Source organism: Pristis pectinata, chromosome 3 (assembly GCF_009764475.1).
Source record: "Pristis pectinata isolate sPriPec2 chromosome 3, sPriPec2.1.pri, whole genome shotgun sequence".
Taxonomy (NCBI): Eukaryota; Metazoa; Chordata; class Chondrichthyes; order Rhinopristiformes; family Pristidae; genus Pristis; species Pristis pectinata.
Genome location: NC_067407.1, coordinates 79,664,498 through 79,677,979, shown reverse-complemented (window position 1 = coordinate 79,677,979; position 13,482 = coordinate 79,664,498). Strand labels below are relative to the sequence as shown.

Here is a 13,482-nt window from a genome sequence, read left to right as displayed (position 1 = left end):
CAGGGAGATGGCATCCGCTGTTGACCTGTTTCGGTGATAGGTGAATTGCAGTGGGTCAAGTTTGCCTGGGAGGCTGGAGTTGATGCGTGCCATGACCAACCTCTCAAAGCACTTCATGATGGTGGAAGCACTCTGTCGGTTCTCTCCAGCCTCATCCTCAACCTAGTGCTTCCTGACATCTTAAAGGTCAGTCTCCACCTCAACTAAAACCATCTTCTTTCCCTTCCAAATCTCAACCAATAGATTTAGATGGTCCTGCAGCACAGAGCACTTAAGTGTGAAAGTCATGGAGTCATACAGCATGGAAACCAGCCCTTCGGCCCAACTGGTCCTTGCTGACCAGGATACCCCATCCAAGCTAGTCCCATTTGCCAGTACTTAGAATCATAGGACAGTACAGCACAATACAGGCGCTTCGGCCCACAATGTTGTGCCGACCTTTAAACCTCACCTAAGACTACCTAACCCCTTCCTCCCACATATCCCTCTATTTTAAATTCCTCCATATGCTTATCTAGCAATCTCTTGAACTTGACCAATGTACCTGCCTCTACCACCACCCCAGGCAGCGCATTCCATGCCCCAACCACTCTCTGGGTAAAAAACCTCCCTCTGATATCTCCCTTTTACTTCCCACCCATTACTTTAAAGCCATGCCCTCTTGTATTGAGCATTGGTGCCCTGGGAAAGAGGCGCTGGCTGTCCAGTCTATCTATTCCTCTTAATATTTTGTATACCTCTATCATGTCTCCTCTCATCCTCCTTCTCTCCAAAGAGTAAAGCCCGAGCTCCCTTAGTCTCTCCTCATAATGCATACTCTCTAAACCAGGCAGCATCCTGGTAAATCTCCTCTGTACCCTTTTCAGCGCTTCCACGTCCTTCCTATAATGAGGCCATTTGGCCCACAATTTTCTAAACCTTTCCAATCCACGTACCTGTCCACCTGTCTTTTGAAAGTTGCTATTGTACTTGCCTCAACCCCACTTCCTCTCGCGGTTGATTCCTTTGTGTAAAAAAAGTTGCCCCTCAAATTCCTCCTAAATCTTTCCCTTCTCACCTTAAACCTATGCCCTCTAGTTTTTGATTCCCCAGCTGTGAGGGAAAAGACTGAGTGCATTCACCCTATCTATGCCCCTCATGATTTTATACACCTCTGTAAGATCACCTCTCAGTCTCCTACGCTTTAAGGAATAAAGTCGTAGCCTGTCCAACCTCTCCGTATAACTCAGTCCCTCATGTCCTAGCAGCATCCTTGTAAATCTTTTCTACACTTTAACAATGGTGAATTCTTGCTACATTCAAGGGGACTTGTTAACTCGCAGCGAGCTAAAAAGACTTAAGTCTTATTATAATCATCATGTATCATCAGTAAATTGTCTCAGACACCTTCCTTTGTAACTAATCATTTTTACTTACTGAGCCATTTACTTACTGATACGTTTTCCAATTCCAGTGCAATATTATGCACTAATTTTGTATTTTTATCACAATGTTGTTTGAGCTGTATTTATACAGAGCCTATCACAGCTTGAATATCCCAAATATGAATAAAACACTTAGTGGGTATTTAAGGATAATTTATTAAATGATGGACTAGTAACCCAGAACTACTGATTCAGGGGCAAGATTTAAATTTGCACATGGCAGCAAGAAAATTTAAATTATATTAATAAATGAATCTGGAATAAAAAGCTACTATCTGTTTTGGTGACCTTTGAGTCTGCCAGACTGCTGCAAAACGTAATTAGTATACAGAAAGAGGCCTTCATGACTACTCCATCATTCAATACAATCATAACTGATCGTTTATCTCAATACCATATTCATGCTCTCTCTCCATCCCCCTTAATGGCCTTTGCATTGAGAAATCTAATTACCTTCTTCTTGAATACATTCAGTAGTTTGGAAATAATTCCACAGGTTCATTACCCTCTCCATGAAAAAAATTTCTCCTCATCTCAGTGTTACAAACCAATAACAACAGAAACACACTGGGTCATGATTCAGTGTTAAAAACGACCTTATTAATAACTACTTATAATAATAAGAAAAATAAAAGTAAAAATGTTAGAATGGTAAAAGTAATAATGTTAAAATCTTAAACATTACCCCCAAAAATTAAACTCATAGTGTGTGTGTGGCAAATTCCCAAACTCCACGTCGAGGAATGGTTCTTAAAGTTCAGTTCAGCAAGCTGTAAGGTGAAACGTGAGCAAAGGCTTCTTCAAAACCACCATTGACTGAAGACAAGACGTAGATGTAGAGAGACAATAGAGAGTAGTTACGAAATCCAACTGTTCCACGATGGAACCCAAACGACACCTCAGTGTTTACTCAGTAGTGACTTCCTCACCCCGAAAAGCATCCGAATCGTGGCCGTCCACATAAATACCTGTTTCCCTCTACAGGTCAGCAACAAAGTGAACTCCACCGGATTACTCACAATTTCCATACGTGGATTGTAGTGACAGACACAGTTATTGTTTCTTATCCATCGATAGAGAAACTAGCAGGCTGGTGTCTCTCGCTCTCTTCTCTCTCTTCAGACTGACTTCTTCTGACTTCTTCTACAACGCCATTCCGTCCTTTATCTTTTGTTGACCTAAGCATGCCACAAACACACACACACACACACACACACCATTTTGCTCTATCTTAAAGGGACATTCACTAATAGTAACCTAGTCCGTAACATCAGTCCTAAAATCATGATGCCTTGTTCTATTTCCCTGGATCCATCTGTCTAACCTAGTCAGAATTTTACACGTTTCGGTGAATTTTCTTTTCATTCCTCTAAGCTCCACTGACTACAAGTCAAGCCAACCCAATCTGTGCTCACAGTTTTGCCTTTCCAGGGATTGGTCTGGGTAACCTTTGCTCTATTTCCTCTAACAGCACATTCGTCTTTTCTGCACACAATACTCCAGGTGGTCTCTCACTAAGGCACCATATAATTGTGGTAAGACATCCTTGCTCTTGTACTCAAAATCACTTTCAATGAAGGTAAACAAACTATTAGCCATCTCAACAGCTTAGTTTTCAGTGATTGCTGTACAAGGACACCCAAGTGCATCAATATTTCAGAATTTATCACCATTTAAATAATACTCTGCCTTCGTTTTTTTTCCCCTCCAAAGTGGATAACTTTGCATTTATCTACTTCATATTGCTTCTATACTTGTCCACTTACTCAACTTATCTAAATCACTTTGATACCTCTTTGCATCCTCCTCAAAACTCAATCTCACAGTATGTCATTAGTAAACTTAGAAATACTGTATTCAACCAAATCATTGGGGGTATATTTTAAATAGTTGGTCTCAAACACCACCTGCCACCCTGAAGATCCATTTATTCTTATTGCTTCCTATTCATCAACAATTTTCAATCAAGGCCAGTACATTACTCCCAAAGCTGTGTACTTTAATTTTGTACACTAATCTCCTATGTGGTATTTTATCAAAGGTCCTCTGAAAATCAAAATACATCCACAAAATCTTCCTTACCAATTCTACAAGTTTTATCCTTTAAAAAAAACTCCAATAAGTTCATTCTGGATTTTTTCCTTTCATAAGTCCATGTCGACTTTGCCGAATCTTGTAAAGATTTTCTAAGTGTCGTGTTATCACATCCTTTATAATAGAATTGAGCATTTTCTCTACCACTAATGTTATGGGTTAAAAGGTCTGTATTTCCCCATTTTCTCTCTCGCTCCTTATATTATCAACCTCCAATCCACAGGAGCTGTTCCACAATGCATTAAATTTGGACAATGACAACAAATGTATCCTATCCACCGTTTCCATGACTACCTCTTTTAATAAATCATTGGCATACAGATCATCAGGCCCTGGGGATTTATTGGCTTTCAGTCCCATTAATTTCTCCAGCATCACTTTTCAAAAAAAACTAATACTAATTTCCTCTGATTCCTCCTTTCCATTAGATTCCTGGTTCCCTAACATTACTGGGACTTTGGTTCTGTCTTCCTGCAAGAGAACACAAGTACTAGTTTAACTTGACATTTCTTTGTTTCATATTATAAATTCTCCTGTTTCTGACTGTAAAGAACTAAATTAGAAAATTTTCCACCTTTACTGGTCTGACCTTCAGGTAAATCCAGACTAATAGCCATGTAGTTGATTCTTAACAGCCTCTGAAATACCCTAACAATACATTCCCTTCAACATCAATTAATAATAATCATTACATCTCCACATCCTTTCAATGAATATGTAAAAATTGTATTCACAGTTGTAATGTAGAACTACCAAACTGTACATTGTTCTCTTGTTATAATAACAAAAATTTTCTTTTGGTGATATCAAATGAATGATAAATATTGGCCACAATACTGCACTTTGATAGAGCGTTGAGATCTTTCCCCCCCCCATCTAGTAACACGAAGAGAGTCTTTGTTTCACAAATAAAAAGATTGCACCTACAATGGAGGAGTATTTCCCAAGTACTTCTACAATTCAGCCTGGAGCATGTGCTCAAGTTTCCGGAGTGGGCTTGAACCACGGAATGGTTCAGCATCAAGACTACTATCCGTTGACCATTTTTCTAGCAACAGTATCGTTGATGCAAAAAAAACCTGGTGGTTACAAAGAGAACATTTATAAAGTCCTCGAGACATCCCTAATTGGCTACCATCAAGAAACTGTTTCCGAATTGGAAGCAGTAGTTGATTAGCTGACAGGATCATGGAGTGACTTTTTAATCTGAATAAATGCAATCCAGCAATCAATGGGGGAAAAAATGGGAAAATGATCTTTGGTCAGTGTATCCATTTTGCAAGTTAAACTTGGAATGTCGTGAGGTCAGGAATAATCTCCAATCAAAAGCAAGGAAACAGGTCTTCAGTTGTACAGAGGCCTGGTCCTGCCTAGAATTATATGGAGTCTAAGCCACCACACTACAGGAGAATAAGTTGGTTTTGTTGCTGTAATGATTCATCTGAACAATTCTAAGATTTAAAAGATTATACTTGGAAGACAGTTGTATTCCCTTGAATTTAGAAGATTGAAGTATGATTCAATAGGCATCTTTAAATTACAAAAAGATTTGATAGACAAGGTCCAGAGAAATTATTCAGTCAACAGGGGAATGACAGAACAAGAGCTGGAGCGAGATCATTCAAGAGAGAAATCAGGAAGCATCTTCAAGGTTAAGATTGATATTTAGGTTGGTTAAGGGTTTCAAGGGATAACTTAATAGAGTTGACGTATGGATCATCAATGATCTGATTGAATGGTGGGATTTGAGGAGCTGAATGGCCAACTTCTCATCCTACGTTAAAGCTGAAAATAAAAGCTAAATAGCTTTGGAGAGAGCTGGACAAAGAGCACAGATTTGGTACCTTTTTTTTGCACGTGCAGTGGCAAAGGATGACTACAGGGTAGCTTGAACACATTCCATTTGAGAGCTACCTAGTTACATTGGGAGATACTGCCTTTGTAAGTGGATGAGATCAGCTTGCTTGGAAAGATGCCTTCATCCTAACCCACCAGCTGATCAGAATACAAACTCAACATATGTTCAAAGTGTGTGCATTTTTACAAATGGGGCAGTTGTAGTTGTTGTAGCCCTCTTTATCACCCATATTCCATTTTGAGTTGGAGAATGGCAACTTTTCCTCTCATAATGCTGCCCTCAATTGGTCACATGAAACGGGTGTAGCACAATGGTGATATTACTGGACTAATAGCACAGAGACCTGAATTAATGATCCTGAGCCATTGTCTTTTAATTAACTGCTTGGATTTGAATTAAAGGTGAAATAAAAGCCAGCATCATTAACAGCATCCATAAATCTATTGGGTTGTCTCAAGAGATATGGGCTTTCACAAATGCCATTCGGGGAAGGAAATCTGCCAATTATGTGTTCGCCGTGGGTGACTTAACCATTTCCAAAACAGTCCAGCAATCCATTTAGTTCATGGGCTGCTATGGATTGACAAAGGAAATGATCCTTGCAAGCTATATCCATGTATCTTGAAATACAACTTCACATTTTATCTGAGCAGGAGCTCAATAGCGGCAAGTAATGGCACAGGAGCAGTGTCTGGAATAGGGAGCATTGCTTTCTGAATTTCCCATTATATTTTTCCTCTCCTGCTAATTTCTCAAACAGTATTGCACAGAGGAATGCAAAAGACTTGAAGCTGGTTATGTATTTATGACATTTTGAAGGTTTCTGTCGAAGTTGAATTGGCCGTTGGAAGGTCTGGCATTAGTCTTCTCTAATTGAAGGAGAGCAAAGGAATAAAATTTTTAAAAATGCTGCAAATACTCAGGTCAGGCAACACCTATAGAGAGGGAAACAAAGTTAATGGCTCAGGTCAATGATCTTTCTTCAGCACTTTGCATCCGAGCAGAGAGTTTGCATGAAATGGCATCAACTGTAAATGTTAACTCTTTCTCTCTCTCCACAGATGCTGCCTGACCTGCTGAACATTTCAAGCATTCTCCATTTTATTTCTGATTTCTGGCATCTGCAGCTTTTGGGAAAAGATTAAGGAATAATTTAATGGAGGTGTTCACAGTTGCAAAGCACATCAACTGCACAGCAACAAAAAGAAGCTTCCGTCAGCAGAACACCACAATATTGTCAAAGAAACCAGAGGGGAGAGAATGAGATTTTTTTCTGCATGGTATGTGATTGCAAATGCATTGGCTCAACACCATTGTGGCATCAGATTCAACCACTTAAGTTGGAATAAAGAGCATAGTTGAAAAGGGAAAAAGTGCAGGACGATGGGGAAAGAAGGATTAATTGTAGTCATGGAATCAAAGTCGTATAGCATGAAAACTGGCCCTTCAGCCCACCAAACCCATATTGACTTACCCATTTATACTAATCCTACATTGATCCCAGTTCTTTATTCTCCTCATATTCCCATCAATTCCCCCCAGATTCTATTACTTCCCTACACACTATGGGCAATTTAGTGGCCAATTAACCTACCAACCCACACATCATTGGGATGTAGGAGGAAACCCATGCAGTCACAAGGAATGTATGCAAACTCCATACAGACATCACTAGAGGTTAGGATTGAAGCCAGGTCATTGGAGCTGGGAGGTAGTAACTCTACCTGCTACATCACTGTGCTGTCCAAATGATCAGCATAAAGAACAGTGAACCAATTGGGCTCCTCCTGCCTATAAAATATTTTATTCTACTAGCCAAAGAACAAAAGAAAATGACTGTCCTAAGTTACCTGGCCCAAGAGGGAAGCTTTACATGTCCTTGACACAGTTATGATCTGGAGCAGCGAGATTCCCTTTCCTGTTTGCCGTGGGAGCAGCCGAAAGAAACAGACCAAGTAGTTCAGGACTAACTTTGGATAGCCTTTGCGAAATGCTGTGTTAAATCATGGATTCCACCACCCAAACCTATTCAATCCAAGCAACCCTAATTTAGTTTTGTACGGTCCAGCCTCAAAATACAATGCGAGGCAAGCACTTAACTTTTACCTTTGTTTCCACTGGCTCTGCATGACATTTAATCACATTAATAGTGGCAGATGAACATTTGGGTATCTCAACACAGATGGTTTACTTATAGAATTTGATTAGTCCTCGGCAAGCTTGTGTGACCATTGCCTAGGCAGCAACCATTGTCTGCATTTATTTGTAAGGGAGGGATTAGACCTTTTATGCACCTCTTTGAACAATTGCATTTGAAAATTATGTTATCTTCTAAATCAACCACGAATGCTTTACCACGTGCACATGTTAAAAAAAAAACTCCTTGTTCATAGTTACTGCCCTGGGTTTCATGCTAGACATTGATAATCAGCATCATTCTTGCAGGGCTAAGTGGTCTTCTCAAGCTCTTCTTTGAGCAATAAAGTTTCCAAAAAGTCACTCGCACAGAAGTTAAACCTAAGAGTCATTTCTGTCACTGACCCCTCCAGAGTCTGCAGGACTGGAGGGAAGTTGCCCACTTTCAATAGCCTGGGTCACAAGACCCTTATTACTCCATCAGCGGCTGCTGGTCTCAGGATGCTCCAACCACAAGGTGACATGATAGAGAGAGCTTCTCATCTTTTTGCCAAATTGTTCTTTTATTTAAAAAAATTAGAAAGACCTCCTAGTGGTCACTGTGGAAAATGTCATGGCAGTCGGACTTTTGCTAAACTTTGATGAATTTTGCTTCCAAATTTGCTATATAGTAATGGATTCTTGCCTACTTCACCTTCTCCATAACTTTGGAAAACAAAAACTTCAACAAAAAAAAATCAAATGATTCAATTATTTATTTCAAACAGTTTATTTCTGTACAGCCCTGCATCCCTCCACACAGAAAACACATTCACTTTTTTAAAAAAAACATGAAATGTTCAAACTATTCCTGGCGATTTGGCATGCATTAGGCTCAATGTTTTGAGCATAGTAAAATTAATAAAGCAAGCGTCATTTTTTTCATCATTTTGCTACATGTTCAACATTCATTTTGTTTTACAAAATAACCATAAAAAGTGCAAATTTGTTCTTGGAAGTCACTTCCAGCTCAAATTCTCATCCATAGGATAAGATATGAGAACCGCAGTCTTTGAGATAGATAACTTCATTTTTTTTAATTAACAAGTTGGTCAACTCAACAATCACTTCAGTTTGAACAACTGACAAATGTACCCCACGTACCAAATGTCAGAACTGCAAGTGAACTTGGCCAATGATCTCTTACTATTGAAGATAGATTCTTGGCAATGCGCTTTGTACAGCTTAGCTTCTGATGGAATGACAGAATTAAACAGGTAATGAGAAATCCTGATAGTTTCTCTGAAATACATCACCAGGATCTCATCTCTCCAGTTCAATGATTCTTGAATTAACACATTAAACTACAGCAAACCTCCAATAAAGGAGCATTACAATAAAATATTGACCTATTGTTATTTTAAAAATATACTTATGAAATTTACAAGCTTTAAACTTTGTGAAGACTGTTCCCATCTACTGATTTTTACAATTAGAAGTCAGTGAAATCTCACACAAGTGCATTTCATTATTGCTTAAAATAAAAAGCAATGTCTTTTGCTCGGGGGAAAAAGAAAAATCACAATTTGTCTGTCTGATTTTCTATAAAGATGAAGAAAATGCAACTATGCAACAGAAACCAAACATGGGAGTCATATTGCATAGTTATATGAAGCAGAGCCATATCCCAAGAGCGCATAGACTAAGTGGGTGTATTTTGTGCATTGAAGCTCAAGCTTGTGCCCGTCCATACCATCCTCTTGGACAGCTTTGTGGCCCTGCCTCAAAGCATCCCCAACACCACTGCTCATCAATAAACCAGAGCTGATAAATGAGTGACGAATATCCCCACCCTTCAATCATTCAATCAAACAAATAATATGAAGACAAACAGAAACACAACTCTGTGGGGATAATATTTCCAAACAGTGGGCTCTTGATGATCAGATGCTGGGTCTGAACATTTTAATTCTTCCCAATTTCATACGAGGCTTGGTGGCTCGAATGCCAAGCTTAAAATTGGTACGTGTTCAATCTCAATTCAACGATCTTTATTGTGAACATGCATAAATTATTGGTTTTCAGCACTTCCATGGAACAGAAAAAAGGTGGAGACCACTTTTGGACTGATAATGAATGATTCTAAACTATATCCTTCACTAAGCATTGATATGGACTAATTACAGTGAACGATTAATCTGAGGGATTGCACCATCAGCAATATTTCATCTACCAGGGATCTGAATGTAAATGGATGGACTGTCAGAGAGAGGAGGAGTGGGGACGAGTTCCATACCCACACACCTGGTCATCAAATGGACCATACAGGAAAAGACAGACTAATAGGTCAGTTCTTTAAATTGGAACAGCTACCATCTTTCCATAATGTTCTTACAGGAAGTAGTGAGGTACATGTCAAATCAAAGGTACACAAATGAATCTCTTGGTCTGGAACGGAAGCTGATTTCAAAATGTACTATGGTGTTGGCTTATAAATGATGTATTCCCTTAAACCTCCAAAAAGGTAACATCACCTGCATTGTGTTGTGCCTCCTCTAACCAGTTGACCCTGTTCCAATATGCAACAATTGCTCACATCCAAATGACAGTCCTGACCACAAGGTAGATGCCAATTTGCCAACAGATACCAACATCCCTGCTTCAGGAATACCACCCCTCTCAATTCATCATTAGGCTCTCTCCACCCAACGTCACAAAACATTGTTTAAATTACATTCTGCTTATTCCTGGCCAGCAGAAGTGCTGCCATCCATTTAAAAATGATTAAATAATGGGGACTTTGGAATGCTCAAGAGTTCAAGTTAGCAAGACAGAATGATTGCTAGCACAAGTGAGTTGGAGATAACTGGAGGCTTGCATTATTAGTATTTTGGCATTAGAGTCCTCATATTCTGGAGACAATAATCAAGGGTGGGGTTGATGGGATTAAAGATAAGATTTAGGCAAGTGCATAGCAATAACTATATGGGATGGCTAGTGGTTCAGGTTTAAATATGAAGCTAGGTTGTTTTCCAACTGGTTTATCAACCACATGAAGCTCTGTTCAGTGAACTCAGCTGCTCTCATGAGTGGCAGGACCACTCAGACATTCTTGAAAAGCAAGAAACTGCAGATGGTGGAAATCTGAAATTTAAAAAAAAATGCTGGTTGAACATCTGTGGAGAGAGAAACAGTCATGTTTCAGATCAACAGTCATCCACGTGAACATCAGTTGCCATTCTCTTCACAGATGCTGCTCAAACTGTTAAGTACTTCCAGAATTGTCCGTTTTTATTACCCTACAGCAGATCTGGTGGAAATGACAGGTAACAGTCAGGTGTGGACCTCCTTCCTCAATCTGGATTTATTCCACACTTTGCACCTCCCACACAAGATATTTCCCCTCCACCAAACCAATTGCCATTATTGTGCATTCCTCAATTTCAGTGGTCTCACACCAGTCTCAAAACATGGCGAGTGGGACCAAAACAAGTCCCAAATAAATTATCCACTCATTTTGTGCAACTAGATCAATTATACTCTCAGTCTGGGGGGGGGGGGGGGGGGTGCAGCAGGGGTGGCAGAGACTGGGACTCCTGAGGATGCGACTATTCGTTCCTCCCTACCAACACACCCAAGTGTGCCGTGAGATAGTGAACGCAAGACCAGTACATTAGGAGGGAACAGTTACCAGTTCCGTGCCAGAACCGGCCGCGACCACTACCACCACTCATTCCCATCGCAAGAGGCACTTAACACCACCCACGACTCCCACTGTATTTTGCACTGCAGTTGCGACTTTTGCTCACGATTCTGCCAGTGATTCCCTATATGTACAAAAGTAAACATTTACTTGCATTGTTTTTTTTGTGTGATAAACTTGCACCTTCCCCGAATCTAGATACTACTTGACACTATGACTCGATCAGGGAGTGCAAACCAGAGATCTATCAGAGCTGAGTCAATACAGGTCCAGTTTCCCTTTGATCTTTCTCCAGCCCAGCCTGCCCACTAGGCGAAGCTGCTGGAGCTGAGGCACTGGAACTTGTCCCGCAGCGTCTGTACGATGTTCTGCTGGCCGGGGGAGGGCTCCCGCCAGAGGTAGTGGCTCAGCTGGTCAGGCTCGGCCAGGGCAGCCAGGGAGCCGGGCACGCTGGCACTGCTGTCCGCTGGCGGGGTGCAGGAGGTGCCACCGGGTGGGTGCAGCCCGGGCTCCAGCGCGGTGCCGCCGGCGGGCAGGACGGTGTCGGCGGCCAGGCTGCCCTCGTCTAGCTCCTCGTAGTCCTCGTCCTCGGAGCGGATCTCCACGTAGTCCTCGTCGTCCTCGCCCGTGTCGTTGAAGTTGGCCAGGTAGTTGCGGGTCGCCGAGCGGGCGTCCAGCGCCGGCGTCCCACCCACCAGCACCACCCGCTGCGGGTCCCGCAGGGTCAGCTCGGGCTGCCCGGCCTCGCCGCCGCAGTCGGCCGCCACAGAGGGGGAGGACAGCGACACACCCCGCGCCCCACCCTCCTTGCGCCCCAGCGTCGGGCCACCCGTCCCGTTGGGCGGCGTGACCAGGGTGCTCCAGCGCTGCTCTGGGGGGCGGTCGGCCGCCACCGAGGGGGACGAACCGGCCAACCTTCCCTGGGCCTGCAGCCGCGCCCCGGCCGCCGGCGAGGAGTACTTGGCTGCCAGCTCCTGGATGTCTGGCCAGGCCACGAAGTCCGCCAGCTCCCCGTTGCTGTAGGTGGAGTGGAGCAGCCAGTCCTCCGCGTCCAGGCTGCGCCCGTGGGAGCTGCAGGCGGACAGCAGCCCCTGGGGTGAACCCCGCGACCACACCTCGCTGTCCGTCGATGCCGACGACCTGGGGGGAGTTTCTCGGAACATGAGCTGGTCGTACAGCTGGGAGTATTCGGCAATCCGAGCTCCTGAAAGAACAGAAAGGGGGAAATTGTGAAACAGAAGTCAGCTTCACTTTATAAATTATACACTGAAAGTGAAATGACAGAACATGTTGCATTCTCCCTTCGAAGTTTACAAACTACTGGAAAAACTCAGTGGGCCAGGCAGCCTCTGTGGAGGGAAATATATAGAAGTCCAGATAAAGGGTCTTGACCCAAAACGTGGTGTCCATTCCCTCCACAGATGCTGCCTGACTCACCGAATTCCTCCAGCATCTTGGAGGCAACAAGAGACCGCAGATGCTGGAATCTGGAGCAACAGACAAAATGCTGGAGGAACGGGTCAGGCAGCATCTATGGAGAGAAATGGACAGCTGAGGTTTCGGGTCAAGACCCTTCATCTGGACTCTAGCATCTCCTCCAGCATCTTGTCTGTTGCTCGAGATTCCAGCATCTACCGTCTTATGTCTCCTTGAAGCTTACCAAGTCTGTTAAACTTCAGAATACTTTCAGTTCCACTGAAAAATTTGCAGGGCTATTAAAAACGATTAGCCTGATCCGTATTCCAATTCATTCCCTTAGATGGATGCAATGGCTCTCCAGAGTTAATGGATTTTCAACACGTTTAAGCTTTCCTAGTTCCAAAACACTCTTGTATTTCCTTCCATTAAACTCCATCTGCCTCACTTTTGCCCTCAATCCATGAGTGGATTTGGAACATTCACCTTCCTTCTTCCTTATTCAAATGTGCTAATCTGAATTTAGAGAAACAATGCAAGTATAATCCTTTAATCAAAACGAAAAACCATGATGATGCTGGAGGAACTCAGCAGGCTGAGCAGCATCCGTGGAGAAAAGCAGGTGGTCAATGTTTAGGGTCAGGACCCTTCTTCAGGAAGGGTGAAGGATCCTGACATGAAACGTTGACAGCCTGCTTTTCTCCATGGATGATGCCTGGCCTGCTGAGTTCCTCCAGCATCATCGCGTTTTTCTTCAAGATTCCAGCATCTGCAGCCCTTGTTTCTCTGATTATTTAGTCATTTGTACAGTTTAGAAAGTCTTCGTTTAATGCAGTGATCCACTTGCTCTTCTTCTGGAGTCATAATTTATT

General features: G+C 42.3%; 1 protein-coding gene across 7 annotated transcripts in view; it reads right to left on the bottom strand.

The window, feature by feature from the left end:
- Positions 1-8,252: 8,252 nt before the first annotated feature.
- Positions 8,253-13,482, bottom strand: part of LOC127568508 (pleckstrin homology domain-containing family G member 1) — a 155,109-nt gene continuing 149,879 nt past the window's right edge. For all 7 annotated transcript variants that reach the window (XM_052012344.1, XM_052012346.1, XM_052012350.1 and 4 more), the window contains one exon: positions 8,253-12,398. In XM_052012344.1, the coding sequence (XP_051868304.1) occupies positions 11,503-12,398 (896 nt within the window). In that variant the 3' untranslated portion in view covers positions 8,253-11,502. The remainder of the gene's footprint in view (positions 12,399-13,482) is intronic.